The 20,020-nt window shown below is 40.2% G+C and overlaps 1 protein-coding gene across 3 annotated transcripts in view; it reads right to left on the bottom strand.

The window, feature by feature from the left end:
* The window catches only part of GNPTAB (N-acetylglucosamine-1-phosphate transferase subunits alpha and beta), a 125,454-nt gene that overhangs the window by 49,338 nt on the left and 56,096 nt on the right, over positions 1-20,020 (bottom strand). For 2 of the 3 annotated variants that reach the window (XM_060194248.1, XM_060194250.1), the window contains exons 3-4: positions 1,600-1,719; positions 818-859 (exon numbers count right to left, since the gene is read on the bottom strand). In XM_060194248.1, coding sequence (XP_060050231.1) covers positions 818-859; positions 1,600-1,719 — 162 coding nt within the window. The remainder of the gene's footprint in view (positions 1-817; positions 860-1,599; positions 1,720-20,020) is intronic. The other variant, XM_060194249.1, reaches the window with a different exon arrangement.

Consider the following 20,020-nt stretch of genomic DNA (forward strand, 5'->3'; position numbering starts at 1 on the left):
AATTAAATGGGAGGTTGGGCAGTAGAACATCAGGTCAAGTGCACATGGTGCAAAGCCCAAGGACCGGCGCAAGGATCCCAGTTCAAGCGCCCAGCTCCCCACCTGCAGGGGGGTCGCTTAGCAAGTGATGAAGCAGGTCTGCAGGTGTTTATCTTTCTCTCCTCCTCTCTGTCTTCTCCTCCTCTGTTTCTCTCTGTCCTATCCAACAGCAACAACAGCTATAACAACAATAACAATAACAACCACAACAAGGGAAACAAGGGCAACAAAATGAGAAAAACAGCCTCCAGGAGCAATGGATTTGTAGTGCAGGCACTGAGCCCTAGCGATAACCCTGGAGGCAAAAAGAAAATTCTATAAATGAAAACACTGGATGTAAGTTGATGCTTAAGTGTACCAATAAAACCAATAAGAAAAGAAAACTTTTCTGACTTTTAACAAATTTCAGTTGTACCTTTGAAATATAGGTTTGGTCAGTTACAATCTGAAAAGCCCAGGGAGAGGGGCTTAATGGTTATGCAAAGAGCCTCTCACACCTGAGGTTCCAAAGTCCCAGGTTCAATCCCCTGTACCATCTTAAGCCTGATGTAAGGAAAAAAAAAAATCAATCTATTTATCTATATATATGTAAATAAAACAATTTCTCAATCAACCATACCATTGTCTGAGTACCCCATCCAATGTATGCATTTAATTTGGGGGCAAAAAAATAACAGAAAGAGGATTGAATAGGAGCAACAGAGAAAATAGAAAATACTGTACACTCAAGTTTTTACTCTAGTTCTTCAATTTGTGTTCCTGAAAAGAAAATGCTTACCTCTTCTTAGTTGGTTCTGTTACATTCTTCCCAAGGATTTCTCTAATGAAAGAAAATATATTTCGTTACTAAGGCAAGGACCAGTGCTATCAATAAATGTGAATAAGAGGTGAATTGTGACATTGGTTTTCTTGGGTTGCTCCACTGAAATTTAACTAGTAGGTAAGAGCTGAGTATGTTGATTAGGTTAGTTATGTAGAGATGACATAAATTGATAGATTATAAATAGTTCAATGGAATAATTAATAACATCACAAGCTTCCCACTGTGACCACAATAGTTATCTTAAAAGGGAGACTTTTTTGTGTGATACATGTATAAGTCAGTGACCTGGGGTGTCATGTTCCATGTTACTTATGAAGGGAAGAGGGAGTCCTTAGTAAATATTCCTCAGGAAGCAGAAAGGAAATCATATCAGCTCTCCAGAATCCCATTAAAAAGAAAATAAATTGATTAAATGGCCAAAGGTATATACATTTAAAAAACTATCTGTTTCTAGTATGTTTGATATTAATGGGGAGGGGCTTCATGAGTAGTGAAACAATACTGTGTCTCTCTCCTTCTCTATCTCACCCTTGCTTCTCAATGTCTCTGTCTCTATCCAAAATTAACTAATTAAATAAAAAAAAAACTTTAATCCAGAAAGCTGTGCAACAGTAATGCACCAGACTTGTATGCCTGAGGTTATCCCAAATTTAAGCCCAGTACTGCCATATGCCAGAGCTGCCCAGTGCTCTGGTCTCTCTCTGATGAAAATTTAAGAAATTAAAAAATATTTTTACCTCATTGCTTTCTGCTCTTCCTCCATCTGCTCTCTGACTTGCTGCAGTTCCTTCAGTAGTTCAAGGTCAGTGCCGTTCACCCAGGTGTACACCACATCGATCGGCATGGGCAGACAGAGCCTATGGTGAACCACAAATCCTCCAGCTTAAATGTAATTTCCCAGGGCATGAGGGACAAAAACTAGAAACAGGATCTAAACTTTCATGGTTATGATAAAACTCAATGCAAAAGCAGCCCAATTATATAGTAAATATCATAGAATTATCTGTTTTCATGTAAACTCTAATTAATCTGTTTTCAAACTGTAGTTATGGGATTATTATTTGTTGATGGGCTTTTCTGGGTTGCAATCTGTGAAACATTGTCTGTGGTTATCATAGTTTCATCCTCATAAGCACCCTGGAAGAAGCTGCTTCAGAGATGGTGGCAGAGAGCCTTGGAAGCTCTCTGAATCACTATCTTCCCAATGGTACAAATGAGGAAGCTGGCTTAGAAAGACATTAGATAGTCAAGAACTTGTTTGGCTTTGTATGTTACCTCTCTTTTCAGCCACCAGGTTCCAGATGCTAGCATGATGCCAACCAGATTTCCTTGGACAGACAGCCCACCAATGTGCCCTGGAGCTCCAATTCCCCAGAACCCCACCCCACTAGGAAAAGAGAGAGGCAGGCTGGGAGTATTGCAGGGAAGCAATTACTAAGTCAGACCTTCCACCTTCTGCATCCTACAATGTCTTTGGGTCCATATTCCCAGAGGGTTAAAGAATAGTAAAGCTATCAAGGGAGAGGATGTGATACGGAGTTCTGGTGGTAGGAATTGTGTGGAGTCATACCCCTCTTATCCTATGGTTTTGTCAGTGTTTCCTTTTTATAAATAAAAAAAAGAAAAGAAAAAAATTAGAAACTAAACAGAAATACCAAAAGTTCTGTCCTTGGTGAGGATCTAGCCCTGGTTAATGCTGCAGCTTTTCCACTTCCTGCTGCCCCCAAGACTAACCCCCACCAATCCTTCCCACCCCCAACCCCACTAGTTTTCTTCTTTCCACAGCACCTATGTCTCCCTAACATATCAGATAATTAACTTACTGCCCAGGAGTATAGTTTAGTAATCAAGCACATGCTTTGCATGTATAATCTCTAGTACCCTCCACCTCAAATTAACTTGCTACTCACACAGGTAATTAATTGTATGTGTCCTTCCTCTAAAACATAAGCTGTGTGTGGGGGGTATTGCACACCTGGTTAAGTGCATGTTATGACCAAACCAAGGACCCAGGTTCAAATCCCCAATACCCACCTGCAGGGGAGATGCTTTACCAGTAGTGAAGCAAGTCTGCATCTTTCTCTCCACCTCTCTATCTCCCTTTCCACCCTCAATCTCTCTGCCCTATTTAGTAAAACAATTAGGGGGGAAAAAGAAAGAAAGAAAAAGAAATTGCAAGAAGGCAGACATTATGAGAATGAGAATTATGAGAAGAATGCCTTACATGGAAGCTCAATGGGTATTTATTGAACAAAGTAACTTCTATTTATTTATTTTAATTTTTATTATTACTTGTTTTTTACCAGAGCACTTCCCTGGCTTGAACCTGGGACTTTGGAACCTCAGGCATGACAGTCTCTTTGCATAATCATTATGCTATTATGCAAAGAGACTGTCATGCCTGAGGTCCCTGCTCCCAAAGTGATGACTTCTAACAGATATCAACATAAAAGGCCTTCCAGGACATGCTGGTTGTTCCCCTTGCTATCTTACTCCTTAACTTAAATTAAGGAATCAACCAGGTTTTTAATTCTTAAGGATCCCTTCCTTCACTGACTTATCCAAAACCTACCCATATTTCCCCTGACACAGGAGTTTATGGTGATGTAGAACACATGACAATGGATAGTACCATTTCAAGTTTGGTCTTCTCCAAGAAATGGTAGTTTGTTAAGGACAGAGAACAAAGTTTCTCTTCCCTTTGTCTACCTCATGGGCCAAGCACAGGAGTAGGCCCATAGCAGCATGGAGGACTCCAAAATATAACCTTTAGAGGTGCAGTCATGGAGTAAGGGCAAACAGAAGAGATTCTTCCGCATAATAATAAATATATACAACTATCGATCTTAACAAACCTCACCAACTACTGATGAGACAACGGCAGAAGGACTGCAGACTCAACTTATTGCATATCAGCCACCAAGTTCCAGAGGCTACTATGATTCCATCCTGGGCAGATGACCTCACCAATGTGTCCTGGAAACTCACCTCTCCAGAGCCCTAACCCAAGGGTTCGGCAGGGAGTATGAATCAACCTGCCAATGTCCATGTCCAACAGAGAAGCAATTACAGAAGCCAGAACTCCCACCTTCTGCACCCCAAAAAGAATTCTGGTCCACACTCCCAGAGGGATAAATAGAGGAGTTTCCAATAGATGGGATGAGACACAGAATTCTGATGGTAGAACTATATGAAATGATACCCTTATTATCTTACAGTCTTGTAAATCAATATTACATCACTAATAAAACATGAAAAAAAATGAACCTTTGCTTTTGCTTATAACCATAGCATTCTGTATGAGGATATTGTCTCAAAATAAGTTTGAGGCCCTGGGTTTGAACCCTGAGACCACATAACATGGTAGAGTAGTGCTTTGGTATATATCTCAATTAAACCAAGTAGGGTGGGGGTAGCTAGGATAATGGTTTTGCAAACAGACTCTCATGCTTGAGGCTCTGAAGTCTCAGGTTCAGTCCCCTGTACCACCATCAGCCAGAGCTGAGCAGTGCTCTGGCTAAAAAAATAATAATAATAATTAATTAAATAAATACATACATACATTTCTTTTTAAAAAAACTAAAAAATTAAAATAAGTAAATAAATAACACAAAGCAAAATTATTTATTTTAAGATTTTATTTATTTATTAATGAGAGAGGAGGAGAGGGAGGAAGGGAGGGAGGGAAAGAGAGAAAGAATCAGACATCACTCTGGTACATGTTCTGCTGAGGACTGAACTCACAACCTCATGCTTGATAGTCTAACACTTTATTCAATGTACGACCTCCTGCACCACACAAAAAAGTAAAATTATATGGAAACTTATATAATAAAGGACCAGGAAGTGATTCAGTAGTAAAGCATAAGCTTTGCTTGCTTAAGACCTTGGTTTAGCCTTTGACACTACAAATGACCAAACAGTGCCCGGCTCTTACTCGCTCTAGAAAAGAAATTAATATATACTATATTATTCTCAAAATAAAACAGTATAAGCAATAGGTGGGGGAGATAGTATAACAGTTATGCAAAAAGACTTCCATGCCTCTGGCTCCAATGTCCCAGGCTCAGTTCCGTGTGCACCATCATAAGCTAGAGTTGAGCAATGCTCTGGTTTCTGTGCCTTTCTATATATCTCTCTCTCATTAAAATAAATTAAAAAACACACACATAATAAGGTTCCCGGAAGATGGCGGACTGAGAAGCTGCTAGTGGCTTGCGCTCTGACCACATCTCCTGGAAATGGTAGGATTTTCTGTCTTTAGTAGGCCAGTCAATAAGGGGTCCTAGCAGTGACACCAATGAGGTGACTATAACTTAATTTGGGTTAAAAAATAGAGTAGAAAGAAAGGGAAAAAATTTTTTTTCTTTTAAATTATTATTCCCAAAGCGCACCTCCTCCCCCTTACCCCTCCATAACCAGTCACTGGGGACAAGCTCCTAGCAGGCTCCCCTGCTGAGCTTCTTTCTTTACCAAGATTCCTGTCCCACCAGGGAGTATCATTCATTCTAAGTCTATTCCCTTCTGAAACCTCTGGCCTTTATTCTTTCTAAGTAGCCAACCAGCTGCCTCTGCACAACAGCTCCCCTCCCCCCACATAGCTAATTAAATAATAAAAAATAAAAAAAACTCTTTCCTTTCACCGCTTTTTATTACTGTTCTTTTTCTTATCTTTTCTTTTCTCTCTCTCTCTCTTTTTTTTCTTCTCATTCTTGTCATCCTTTCTTCCTTAATCCTACAGCTTTCTGAATTCACTGATACACGTTTGGGAATTATTTAGGGGAAGAAATCTGACTCAGAGTGGACTCTCTCTGCGTGTATCTCTGTTCAACTTCCCTTCCTCCTTTAGCTACCCCTAGAATATACAGTGTATAGTAGATTTGCATAACTGTCTATTCCTGCTATCCTTGTCTAGTCCTGAGGTTTTTTGTTTGTTTGTTTGTTTTCTTTCCTAACAATCAGCTGCCTCTGCTCAGGAGGCTTGAGGCAATCTGAGACAGGGTGTTTTACCCTCCTTTATTTTATTATTAATATTATATAAAGGCATATATCTCCCCCCCCATAGGTTGATCAGAATTAACCCTTAGGGTATCTTTCATTGCTAGGGTAGTAGGCATCTTATCTATTGTGAGAGGAACTTGTCTCGTTACTCCTACTTCCTCTGCAGACTCTCCCCTTCTTCCTCCTCCTAGCTAATTAAATAAAATAAAAAATAATCAATAAAAAAACACTTTCCTTTCACTGCTCTTTAATTACAGCTCTTTTTTATCTTTTCTCTTTTCTCTCTCTTGTTTCTCGCTCTCTCTCTTTTTTTTTTTTATCTTGTCATACATTTCTTCCTACCTTCTTCTTTGCCTTTCTGAATTTGTGAATTATTTTGGAGAAGAAATCTGACTCAGAATGGACTCTACATGTGTGTATCTCTGCTCTAGTACTCTTTCTCCTCTTGTTACCTCTAGAATATACAGTGGATAGTAGATTTGCATAACTGTCTATTCTTGCTACCCCTTCTTTCTTTTCTCTTTCTTCTTCACTTTGACTTTGTTGCTATTTTTTCACGGACTGGAGACATTGTCTGGCTAACTGGTAGTGATTAAACTCCTTCAATACTTGTTTCAGTTGCTATTGCAATTCCTGAGGTTGTTGAGTGCATTTGTCATAAAGGTATTTAGTACAGTGTTGCTTCTACTCAAGACACAACAACTGAGGAACAACAGAACATAAAAAAAGAAACACATAAATCAAAAAAATGGGTAGATCAAAAACAAATAAAACTGCTACTCCAATCAATGAAGACAAGAGCCCAGGAGAAACTACAAATCAGCCAGAAGTAACCATAGATAAGAAAAGTATGCAAGCAATAGTAAACTAATTAATCACAGAAATGAAAACAACATTGGAGGACAGGAATGGCAGTATTAGGGAAACAACAGTTGAGACCCCCAAGGAAAATACTGATTATCTTGAGGCAATTAGAGAACTGAAAGCTGAAATAGCTGTAATAAAGAAAGAAGCTGAGGCAAGGGAAAGCACACTAACAGAAGCAGAAAACAGAATTAGTCAGACAGACGATGAGTTAGAGAAAACAAAGAAAGAGGTGAAAGAGCTCAAAAAGAGATTGAGAGACACTGAAAACAACAACAGAGACATATGGGATGATCTCAAAAGAAGTAACATTCGTATAATTGACCTGCCAGAGGAAGAGAGGAAGGGGAAGCAAACATTCTAGAGGAAATAATAGAAGAAAACTTCCCAGACCTGAATAACAGAAAGGACATCAAGATTCAAGAGGGCCAGAGAGTACCAAACAGAATCAACCAGACCTGAAGACACCAGAACACATCATAGTCACAACGAGAAGGAGTAAAGATAAAGAAAAGATCCTAAAGGCTGCAAGAGAGAAACAAAAAGTCACATACAAGGGAAAACCCATAAGATTATCTGCAGACTTCTCCACTCAAACTCTAAAAGCCAGAAGAGAATGGCAAGATATCTATCGAGCCCTAAATGAAAAAGGGTTTCAACCAAGGATAATGTATCCTGTTAGTCTTTCATTCAAACTAGATGGAGGGATCAAAACCTTCTTAGATAAACAACAGTTAAAGGAGGCAACCATCACCAAGCCGGCCCTGAAAGAGGTTCTAAAAGACCTCTTATAAACAAGAACATCACTATAATACTTGCAATATATCAGAGCAAACAAAAATTTATTTTGAACAATGGCATTAAATCCACAATATCAATAAACTTCAATGGCTTAAACTCACCCATCAAAAGGCACAGGGTGGGGATGGATCAGAAAACATAACCCAAACATATGCTACTTGCAAGAATCCCATCTGTCACAACAAGATAAACACAGACTTAAAGTGAAAGGATGGAAAACTGTCATACAGGCTAACGGACCACAAAAAAGGGCAGGAACAGCCATTCTCATCTCAGACACAATAGATTTTAAATTAAATAAAGTAATAAAAGATAGGCAAGGATATTACATAATGATTAGAGGATCAATCAGCCAAGAAGACTTAACAATTATTAACATCTATGCACCCAATGAGGGACCACCTAAATACATTAAGCACCTACTGAAAGAATTTCAAAAATACATCAATAGTAATACAATAATAGTGGAAGACTTCAATACCCCACTCTCACACTTAGATCAACAAGCAGAGAACCAACAAAGATACAAGAGAATTGAATGAAGAGATTGACAGACTAGACCTCTTGGACATTTTCAGACTCCTTCAACCCCCAAAATTGGAATATACCTTCTTTTCAAATCCACATAACACATACTCAAGGATAGACCACATGTTAGGCCACAGACAGCATCAATAAATTCAAGAGCATCGAAATCATCCCAAATATCTTCTCAGACCACAGTGGAATAAAACTAACATTTAACAACAAACAGAAAATTATTAAAAGTCATAGAATTTGGAAACTAAACAACATAATCCATAAGAACCACTGGGTCAGAGACTCACTCAAGCAGGAAATTCAAATGTTCCTGGAAACTAATGAAAATGAAGACACAACCTATCAAAATATTTGGGACACAGCTAAAGCAGTACTGAGAGGGAAACTTATAGCCATACAATCACATATTAAACACCAAGAAAAAGCTCAAATGAACAACCGTACTGCACACCTCAAGGACTTAGAGGAAGAGGAACAAAGGAATCCTAAAGCAACCAGAAGGACAGAAATCACTAAAGTTAGAGCAGAAATAAACAACATCGAAAATAAGAGAACCATACAAAAGATCAATGAAGCCAAATGCTGGCTCTTTGAAAGATTAAACAAAATTGACAACCCCCTAGCCAGATTCACCAAACAAAAAAGAGAGAAGACTCAAATTAATAGAATTGTAAACGATGGAGGAGATATCACAGCTGACACCACAGAAATCCAGAGAAATCTGCAAAACTTCTATGAAGAACTATATGCCACCAAGCTAGAGAATCTGGAACAAATGGAACAATTTCTAGAAACATATGCACTTCCAAAATTGAACCAAGAAGAACTATAAAATCTAAATGCACCAATCACAGACAAAGAAATTGAAACCGTTATTAAGAATCTGCCCAACAACAAAAGTCCTGGACCAGATGGCTTCACAAATGAATTCTACAAAACTTTCAGGAAACAGTACCCATACTTCTTAAGCTCTTCCATAAGATTGAAGAAACAGGAATACTCCCTTCCACCTTCTATGAAGCCAACATCACCCTGATACCAAAAGCTGATAGGGACACAACAAAAAAGGAAAACTACAGACCAATATCTCTGATGAATATAGATGCCAAAATATTAAACAAGATCTTGGCCAACTGGATACAACAGCACATCAAAAAGATTGTTCATCACGACCAAGTGGGATTCATACCAGGAATGCAAGGCTGGTTCAACATCTGTAAGTCAATCAATGTCATTCACCAAATCAATAAAAGCAAAGCCAAAAACCACATGATTATCTCAACAGATGCAGAGAAAGCCTTTGAAAAAATCCAACACCCATTCATGCTCAAAACTCTACAAAAAATGGGAATAGATGGGAAATTGTTCAAGATAGTGGAGTCTATCTATAGTAAACCTACAGCCAGCATCATACTCAATGGACAGAAGCTGAAAGCATTCCCCCTCAGATCGGGGACTAGATAGGGCTGTCCACTGTCACCATTACTCTTCAAGATAGTATTGGAAGTTGCTGCCATAGTAATCAGGCAAGAGAAAGAAATCAAAGGAATACAGATTGGAAGGGAAGAAGTCAAGCTCTCACTATTTGCAGATGACATGATAGTATACATAGAAAAACCTAAATAAACCAGCAGAAAACTACTGGAAGTTATTAGGCAATATAGCAAAGTATCAGGCTACAAAATCAATGTACAAAAATCAGTGGCATTTCTTTATGAAAACACTAAATCTGAAGAAGAAGACATCCAGAAATCACTCCCATTTACTGTTTCAGCAAAATCAATCAAATACCTAGGAATAAAGTTGACCAAAGAAGTGAAAGACTTATATACTGAAAACTATAATTCACTATTCAAGGAAATAGAAACTGAAACCAAGCAATGGAAAGATATCCCATGCTCATGGATTGGAAGAATAAATATCATCAAAATGAATATTCTCCCCAGAGCCATATACAAATGTAACACAATACCCATCAAAGTTCCACCAAGCTTCTTTAAGAGAATAGAACAAACACTACAATCATTTATCTGGAACCTGAAAACACCAGAATTGCCAAAACCATCTTGAGGAAAAGAAACAGAAATGGAGACATCACACTCCCAGACCTTAAACTATATTATAAAGCCATCATCATCAAAACAGCACAGTACTGGAACAAAAATAGGCACACAGACCAGTGGAACAGAATTGAAAGCCCAGAAATAAATCCCCACACCTATGGACATTTAAACTTTGATAAGGGGGCCCAAAGGATTAAATGGAAGAAGGAGGCTCTCTTTAATAAATGGTGCTGGGAAAACTGTATTGTAACATGCAATGAATGAAATTGAACCAATTATCTCACCAGAAACAAAAATCAACTCCAAATGGATCAAAGACCTAGATGTCAGACGAGAAACAATCAAATACTTAGAGGAAAACATTGGTAAAACACTTTCCCACCTACACCTCAAGGACATCTTTGATGAATCAAACCCAATTGCAAGGAAGACTAAAGCAGAAACAAACCAATGGGACTACATCAAATTGAAAAGCTTCTGCACATCCAAAGAAACTATTAAACAAACAGAGACACCCCTCACAGAATGGGAGAAGATCTTCACATGCCTTACATCAGACAAGAAACTAATCACCAAAATATATAAAGAGCTCAGCAAACTTAGCAACAAAAAAGCAAATGACCCCATCCAAATATGGGCAGAGGATATGAGCAAAACATTCACCTCAGAGGAGATCCAAAAGGCTAACAAACATATGAAAAACTGCTCCAGGTCACTGATTGTCTGAGAAATGCAAATTAAGACAACACTAAGATACCACCTCATTCCTGTAAGATTGGCATACATCAAAAAGGACAGCAGCAACAAATGCTGGAGAGGATATGGGGACAGAGGAACCCTTTTACATTGCTGTTGGGAATGTAAATTGGTACAGCCTCTCTGGAGAGCAGTCTGGAAAACTCTCACAAGGCTAGATACACATGGACCTTCCATATGATCCAGTAATTCCTCTCCTGGAATTATACCTGAAGGACACTATAACACCCAACCAAAAAGAGGTGTGTACTCCTATGTTCATAGCAGCACAATTCATAATAGCTAAAACCTGGAAGCAACCCAGGTGCCCAACAACAGATGAGTGGCTGAGAAAGCTGTGGTATATATACACAATGGAATACTATGCAGCTATCAAGAACAATGAGCCCACCTTCTCTGACCCATCTTGGACAGAGCTAGAAGGAATTATGTTAAGTGAGCTAAGTCAGAAAGATAAAGATGAGTATGTGATGATCCCACTCATCAACAGAAGTTGAGGAAGAAGATCTGAAAGGGAAACTAAAAGCAGGACCTGACCAAACTATAAGTAGGGCACCAAAGTAAAAACCCTGTGTTGAGGGGTAGACATGCAGCTTCCTGGGCCAGTGGGTGGTGGGAGTTGGTGGGAGGGATGGGACACAGTCTTTTGGTGATGGGAATGGTGTTTATGTACACTCCTAGTAAAATGTAGTCATATAAATCACTAGTTAATTAATATGAGAGGGGGAAAATTAATTGTACGTCTCCAAGTTTTTAAAAACACAGACTGAGTCTCTTTAATATATAGGCTGTGTATTTGATATGCAGACTCTCTCAAAAGCCTAGACCAAGTAGATCAGAAGCAACCAATAGCACAGCTATATATAAGATACTGGGTAATGTACAGCAAACCCTAACAAAAGGACTTTTCAAAGTTAACCCAATCACCAAATAATGTGATGATAACATTAACTATCCATTGTCTTTCTGAACCCTCAGACAGCAGGAACCTCACATCTCCACCTTCGAGCCTCTACTTCCCCCAGTCCTGGAACCCTTGGATAGGGCCCACTTTCCCATATGACTCTCCCAATCCACATCAAATAATATTGCATCTGCCGATCACAACTTAATCAACACAACGATTGCCACCTCAATATGCTTCACTTCAGACTGTGTCCAGAGACTTCATGTTTGGAATGACAACCCTCCAGCTTCATTACTCGAGTGAGACCTTTCCTTTCATAGTATACTCTAATTCCACCTCAGGTGGTTCACTTTCTAACAAAGTCCCAAAACCTAGATATACACCAGTTTCTGTGTGAGAGAGCTTATGTTCACACGTATCCATAAACTACTGCAAAATATATACCTGAAAACAGAAGAACACTAGAGTTTGCAGTGAGTATCCCCCTAACACTTCCTCTCCACTATTCCAAGCTTTGGGTCCATGATTGCTCAACAATTTGTTTGGTTTTGTATGTTAACTCTCTTTTCAGTCACCAGGTTCCAGATGTCATCAGGATGCCGGCCAGGCTTCCCTGGACTGAAGACCCCACCAATGTGTCCTGGAGCTCCGCTTCCCCAGAGACCCATCCTACTAGGGAAAGTGAGAGGCAGACTGGAGTCAATGCTCATGTTCAGCGGGGAAGCAATTACAGAAGCCAGACCTTCCACCTTCTGCAACCCACAATGACCCTGGGTCCATGCTCCCAGAGGGATAGAGAGTGGGAAAGCTATCAGGGGAGAGGGTGGGATATGGAGATTGGGTGGTGGGAATTGTGTGGAGTTGTACCCCTCCTATTCTATGGTTTTGTTAATTTATACTTTCTTAAATTAAAAATAAACACATAATAAAATATATTTTTTAAAAAGACATCTATTTTTGTGTTCTGGGAGGTGGCACTGTGGATAAAGCACTGATTCTCAACCATAAGGTACCAAGTTCAATCCCTGGCAGCACATGTATCAGAGCGATATCTGGTTCTTTCTCTCCTATCTTTCTCATGAATAAATAAATTCTTTTTAAAAAAACAGTATAAGCAACAACCACTTTTCAGTGGTTATAAAATATAAAAATATATTTTTTATACTGAAAATAGATGAGCTGAGTGGACACAAAGTGTTTATTGCCTCAATAAGTACTTATTGAGCACTGCAGGCACTGTTCTAGGTACTGGGGATACAACCAAAAATGAAGCAAAAACCAAAGCAATGCCTTCACTAAAATGACAGAGATGGGAAATAACCTTAGTTAAATCAAATATTGAATGTTATGGAGCAAATAAGGCAGAAGGTGGAGATACCAAATGTGTCCATGTAGGTTATTTTATTTATTATTTATTTTATTTAATATGGCTGAGAGAAATTGAGAAGGGAAAGTGAGGTAGAGAAAGAGGGAAATAGTGACACCTGTGTACTGCTTTACCACTTTCAAAGATTCTCCCTTTCAGGTAAGGGGGGGTGGTGTTTGAACCTGGGTCCTTGTACACAGTAATGTGTGTGCTCAACCAGGTACCTCACCGGCAGGCCCCCAAGGAGGTCCTTTTTAAATGTGATCAGAAAAGGCCTTACTGAGAAGGTGGCACACTCTTATCTCCAGAATCCAGAGAAAGGACAAAGATGTGCATGCATCCTTGAGGCAGATGTAGGTTTGGACTGCTCAGGGAACAGTGTGGAAAGACTAAGTGAGAACAAAGGGAAATGCCTAACAGGCCAGAGAGGACTTTGAGCATCAAAGGGCTTCTTGGGGGGGAAAGAGCTGCCTCTTACAAGGCAGTGTTTGGCTGAGCTTCTACCACTCCCCACCCCCATCAAATTCACCACTGTCAGCATAACAGTCTGTACTCTTCACCTGTGCCTTGGGTTCCAGATACTGACTGCATCCAGAATGAAAACTTGCAGGCTTTCCATGCTTTGCACATACTTCCTCTGCTCAGAATTATCCTTTCTGTCATGTCTCCTTTAACTATTTCCTCTTTCCCCCTGTTGGAGAATGGGTCCACTGTCCTGGAAAGTCCAGGCCATTGTTTCCATGAAATCCAAGAGGGTTGACCCCCAACTCTCCCTTCAGGTCAAGACAAGGGCTGGTTCCCTTCTCTGATGGCTGGACCACTGGAAGCCTTTCTACACATGCTACCTCCCACCCCTTTCCTTCTTTAATTAAAAGCCATGGATTACTGTGTTAACTTTAAAACCCCAGCAAACATCCTGATTGCTCAGCTTTTCCTCTCTCCTGCTGCCCTAAAGTGCCTACAATTTACCTCCAGAAAAATGTACATTGTAAAGCTTATGATCAAACAGTCTGTCTGCTAAAATGTAACTATAATTGTCTTGCTCTGTGTTTGGGTTAATGGATACCCCAAACCTCCCCCCCACCCCGAGTTATGGTCTATATTTACCTGCTTTTTCTTTCAATAAATGAATTGTCCCACAGAGGCTTTCCCAGGGCTGACTGCCTGTCTCCCTGAGCACTTTGCCCCAGAACCCCCAGGGGCCGCTTTTGACCTCCATCTTCCAAGCCCTGGGGAGATGGGCGGACCCATAGCAGAGCCTGCATCCCCCAAGGGAATAATACACTGTATCCCCCAAGGGAATAATACACTGTTTCAATACAACCCCCATTGTACTTTATACTCTAAGCATTGTGCTGGACTGTTTTTCAGGCATGTCTAATTTCCAGGAGGTGGAGTGTCTCCAGGGCAGAGATGCTATCATGCCTGCGCATCCTGCTCCAGTAATGATTTCCTCTCTTTTCTGTACCTGCTGGCAGTCTCTTTCATGAAGGGAAGCAAAAGCTTTCCCTCTTAGGTTTTTCAGATTTTTTTTTCCTATCAGTGGTTCTCAGACTGGGCCCAGAGGCATTAGAATCACCAGGAGGACTTGTAGAACAGAACATATAGTAAAACTTGGGTTGAGAGATAGCTTACCCAGTAGAATGGACATTTTACCATGCACAAGGTCCTTGGTTTGAGCCTCTGGTACCACATGGGAATACCATGCATGGCACCAGGAGAAGCTCTGTGAATGGTGGAGTGGTGTTATTGTGTCAGAGAGGGGGGAAGGGGAAGGGAGAGGGAACTGGGGGGGGGGAGAGGGAGAGGGAACTGGGGAGGGGGGGAGAGGGAGAGGGGGTAGATGGAGAGGGGGAGAGGGAGAGGGAAGGGGGGGAGAGGGAAGGGGGGGAGAGGGAGAGGGGGTAGATGGAGAGGGGGAGAGGGAGAGAGAGACAGGAAGAGAGGGGGAGAGGGAGAAAGAAAGAGAGGGGGGAGAGGGAGAGAGAAAAAGAGGGGGGAGAGAGAGAAAAGGGGAGAGAGAGGGGGAGAGGGGGAGGGAGAGGGAAGGAGGGAGGGGGAGAGAGAGAGGGAGAGGGAGAGGGAGAGGGAGAGGGAGAGAGAGAGAGGAGACCCATCTCTGAAATATTAAAAGCCCACTTGAAACAGTAGTCACATGTATGTAAGGCCCAGTGTGAAAAAAAATCAACTGAATAAGGGGCTGAAAAGTGGCACACCTGGTTGAACGCAAACATTACCATTAGTGAAGACCTGGGATCAAGTCCCCAGGTGCCACCTATAGGAGTGAAGCTTGACAAGCTTCTCAATTTTTCTCTGTCCTATCAAAAGTAAACAATAAATACTTCATTTGCAGAGGTGAAGCAGTGCTGCAGAAGTCTTTCTGTCTCTCTCCCTCTCTAACTCTCCCTCCCCTCTTTGTTTCTCTGTTTCATATAAATATCTATTTAAAGTAAATAAATGAAAATTAATGCTTCCCCCACTAAAATGCCAGTTCTGTATGAGGTCAATAAGTCGCACTCCTTGCCTAGGAAAGGCAACAGGGTTTAATATTGGACTGTCAGAAAAGTTATGACACATTTTATGGAGAAAAGGAAAGGAAAACAGGTTATGACTTTTCTGACAACTCAATATATGCTTGATAGCTAAGTAACTACCAGTTAATTTCTTCACCACATACATTGGTCTTTTCCATTTAAAAACACTGAACACAGAAATTATCCTAAAGTAAATGGTCTAACCAGCAGTTCAATATATGTCATGTTTTTCTGAACATGTTACAGGCACTATTTCATGTAAACTTCATACTAGCTCTGTGGAGTTCTAGTATTGCATTGTTGGAAAAGTCATGACAGGGGCCAGGTGGTAGTATACACATGACAGTATACAAGGACCCAGGCTCAAGCCCCTGGCCCCCACCTGCAGGGGAAAAGCTTCAGGAGTAGTGAGGCATGGCTGCAGGTGTCTATCTCTTTCCCTCTCTCTACCTCCCCTGCCCCTCTAGTTTTCTCTGTCTCTAACAAATAATATATAAGATTTTTTTTAAGTCACAAAATATTTTTTGTTTTTCTACATAAAAATGTGTCATAAGTCCCCAGACAATATCTCTGGTCCACCTGCATGTTAGCTGTCAGGCTTAGGCAAAAATTAGTAATGTCATGGACCGGCCCCCTCCCATTATACCTAAAATAGACCTACTAAGCTTTTTTCAAAACAGAGATCCCAAAACTCATCTGCTATATACTTGCCTTTACATTCCTGACTATTAAACAATTTGTTCTGCTTTGTATCTTAATACTTTTTTGGTCATTAAGCTGCAGATGCTACCATGATGCCAACCTGACTTCCCTGGACAGAGGACCTCACCAATGTACCCTGGACCCCCACCTCTCCAGAGCCCTGCTCCACTAAGGAAAGAGCAACGCCCATGTTCAGTGGGGAAGCAATTACAGAAGCCAGACCTTCCACCCTCTGCACCCCATAATGACTCTGGCTCCATGCTCCCAGGAGGATAAATAGGAAAGCTTTCAGGGGAGGGGGTGGGATATGGAACTCTAGTGGTGAGCATTGTGTTGAATTGTACCCCTCTTATCTTGTGAACTTGTCAATATTTTTTATTTTATAAATAAATGAAAAAGATGTGTCATGACTTTCAACAATCCAGTATTTTCCCCTTTCTACAGATCAATTATCCTCAGGTACCAAGATCCATGTGTAAGTAGATTATCTGAAAGCACAGAATCACAAAATATCAAAATCGAATGATTATGCTTACCAACTATGTTGGTAATATAAACACATTATTTGACTGGATGCTATTAAAAATAAAGTAAGGGTGAGGGTAGATAGCATAATGGTTATGCAAAAAGACTCTCATGCCTGAGGCTCCAAAGTCGCAGGTTCAATCCCCTGCACCACCATAAGCCAGAGCTGAGCAGTGCTCTGGAAATAAATAAATAAATAAATAAAGTAAAATAAAAAATACGTATCTGTTTCACATGATCCATATCCAAGGCAAATTCACTCCCAATTTCTCAGATTATCTATGCCCAACTAAAAATTAGCTTAAAAAAAATGCTCATGTGGAAGCCAGGAGATGGCTTTGTGGATTAAGAGGATGCCTTAATCCACTAAATTCCCCAGCACCACATGGAAACATCATGGACAGTGCCAAAGAATTTCCATGGGTTGTAATGCTATGCTTGAGTATCTCTTCCTTTCTTTTCTCCTTCAGAAAATACATGATAAAATAAATGCTTGTATGTCATAGATTTTTAAAAAGTAAAGGTTAGGATAGAAAGGAGGGAAGGAAGGGAAGGAGAGAGGAGGGAAAGAAAGGAAGAAAGTAGTTACACAGTCTGAAGCTTTTCTGTAGAGCTGATTATCTTCTAGTAAAATTTAATAGGTCCAAGAGTTATCTATACATGTTTAGTTGGGTAAAGTAAGTACAGAATGGATTCGTGTACTAGCTCAGTTTATTCTTGTGGGTGAAACTCATGACCCTCAGGAGATCATGTGATCTGCTCCAGGTCAGTGAGTCAGTTGTTTTTCTGTTAGACATGGTCACAGTGAGCTTGAGTCAGTCAATCTAACCACTAACCCACTATCTTTAGTTCCCAAATAAAAAGGAAACCTTTATCTTAGAGTTGAAGACTAAATAAGTCATCTGATGACTCAGCACCAAAAGCTGTGGGGTGACAAGTGATAGCATTTTTATTTAATCAGTTTGGTTTCAGTGACTAAAGTCATTTGAAATTTCCTTGACTCTATACTATAGAAGTAGGCAAGAAAATTTAGAAGTTAAATAGCATCTTAGAATCACAGAGCTGGAAGAGATTTTCAAAATTTAATGTCTATATTTTATAGATGGCAAAATTGAGCCCCAGATTAACTAAATGCCTCATAACAATTAACTAAATGCCTCATAGCAATTGATAATGTATAAATTTGCTTGCTACTGGCATAAAGAATGGATTTTTGGGGAGTCCAGTGATAGCACAGCGGATTAAGCTCAAGAGGCACTAAGCACAAGGACCAGCGTAAGAATTCCGGTTTGAGCCCCAGCTCCCCACCTGCAGGGGAGTTGCTTCACAAGTGGTGAAGCAGGTCTGCAGGTGTCTGTCTATCTTTCTCTTGCCATCTTCCCCTCCTCTCTCCACTTCTCTCTGTCCTATCCAAAAACAACGACACCAATAACAATAGCTACAACAATAAAAACCAACAAGGGCAACAAAAAAGGGAATAAATAAATAAATAAATGTATTTTTTTATTTCAAGGTAAACAACATTAAAAAGGTACAGAAGGCAGGGTGGAGCGGTGCAACACCCAGTTAAGTGCACATATTACCATGTACAAAGACCCATTTGGGGGCCCCCACTCCTCACCTGCAGAGGGGAAGCAGGTCTGCAGTTGTCTATCTTTCTCTTCGCCTCTCTACTTCCCCTCCCCTCTCAATTTCTATGTCCTGTCAATAAACCAAAGAAGGTGGGGGGGAGTCACAGAAGAAAGAAGAGACAGTATAATGGTTATGCAAAAAGACTGTTATGATAACCTCACCAATATGTCCTGGAGCTCCAATTCCCCAGAGCCCTTCCCCACTAGGGAAAGAGAGAGAGAGGCTGGGAGTATGGATCGGGAAAGCAATTACAGAAGCCAGACCTTCCACCTTCTACATCCCACAATGACTTTGGGTCCATACTCCCAGAGGGTTAAAGAATAGGAAAGCTATCAGGGGAGGGGATGGGATATGGAGACCTGGTGGTGGGAACTGTGTGGAGTTGTACCCCTCACATCCTATGGTTTAGTCAATGTTTCCTTCTCATAAAAAAAAATTTTTTTAAAGACTGTCATGACTGAGGCTCTGATATCTTAGGCTCAATCCCCCAAACCCATCATAATAAGCCACAGCTGAGTAGTACACCAGCAAAAATTAAAATAAATTTTTTTCTTATTTATCATAGTCCAGGTGGTGGCGGAGTGGATAAAGCTTTGGGTTCTCAAACATGAAGTCTGAGTTCAGTCCTGGCATCATATACACCACAGTGATACTCTGATTCTTTCTCACTAATTAGTAAATATTTTTTAAAAACTTAAAAACTGTCTTATCAAATCAATTGAGAAAATACTCATATGCACAATAAATACTCATGTGATAAAATATAACTCATTTACTTGTTATCAAAATTACATAATTTTGAAGTATTCCTTCATTAAAATTCAATATGTGTATCGGGGAAGCAATTACAGAAGTCAGACCCTCCACCTTCTGACCCCATAATGACCCTGGGTCCATACTTCCATGGGGTTAAGGAATAGGAAAGCTATCGGGGAGGGGATGGGATACGGAGCGCTTCTGGTGGGAATTGTACCCCTCTTATCCTCTGGTCTTGTCAGTGTTTCCATTCTAAAATTTTTTTTTTAAAATTCAGTATGTATGTATATGCTTTTTTTTTTTCTTTTTTGCTTCCAAGGTTACCACTGGAGTTCAGTGCCAGCACTACAAATCCACAAAAGAAGAAAAGGAGACCCTTTTCTTCTTTTTTTTCATTTTGTTGGATAGGACAGAAAGAAATTGAATGGAGAATGGAAGACAGAGAGGGGGAGAGAAAGACAGACACCTGCAGACCTGCCTCACCACTAACCCTAACCCTGCTTCATCCTAACCCTCTGCAGGTGAGGAGCCTGGACTCCAGAATCCTTGTGCGAGTCCTTGTTCTTTGTATTATGTGTGCTTAACTAGATGCACCACTGCCCAACACCCTCCCTAAAATTCAGTATTTTCATGTAATCCAAAATTAGGAAAAATATTTAACACACATATACACAATTCTTCAAAAAGTGAACAAGAGTGATTAAAACTGCT

Source organism: Erinaceus europaeus, chromosome 7 (genome assembly GCF_950295315.1).
Source record: "Erinaceus europaeus chromosome 7, mEriEur2.1, whole genome shotgun sequence".
In the NCBI taxonomy this organism is placed as follows: domain Eukaryota; kingdom Metazoa; phylum Chordata; class Mammalia; order Eulipotyphla; family Erinaceidae; genus Erinaceus; species Erinaceus europaeus.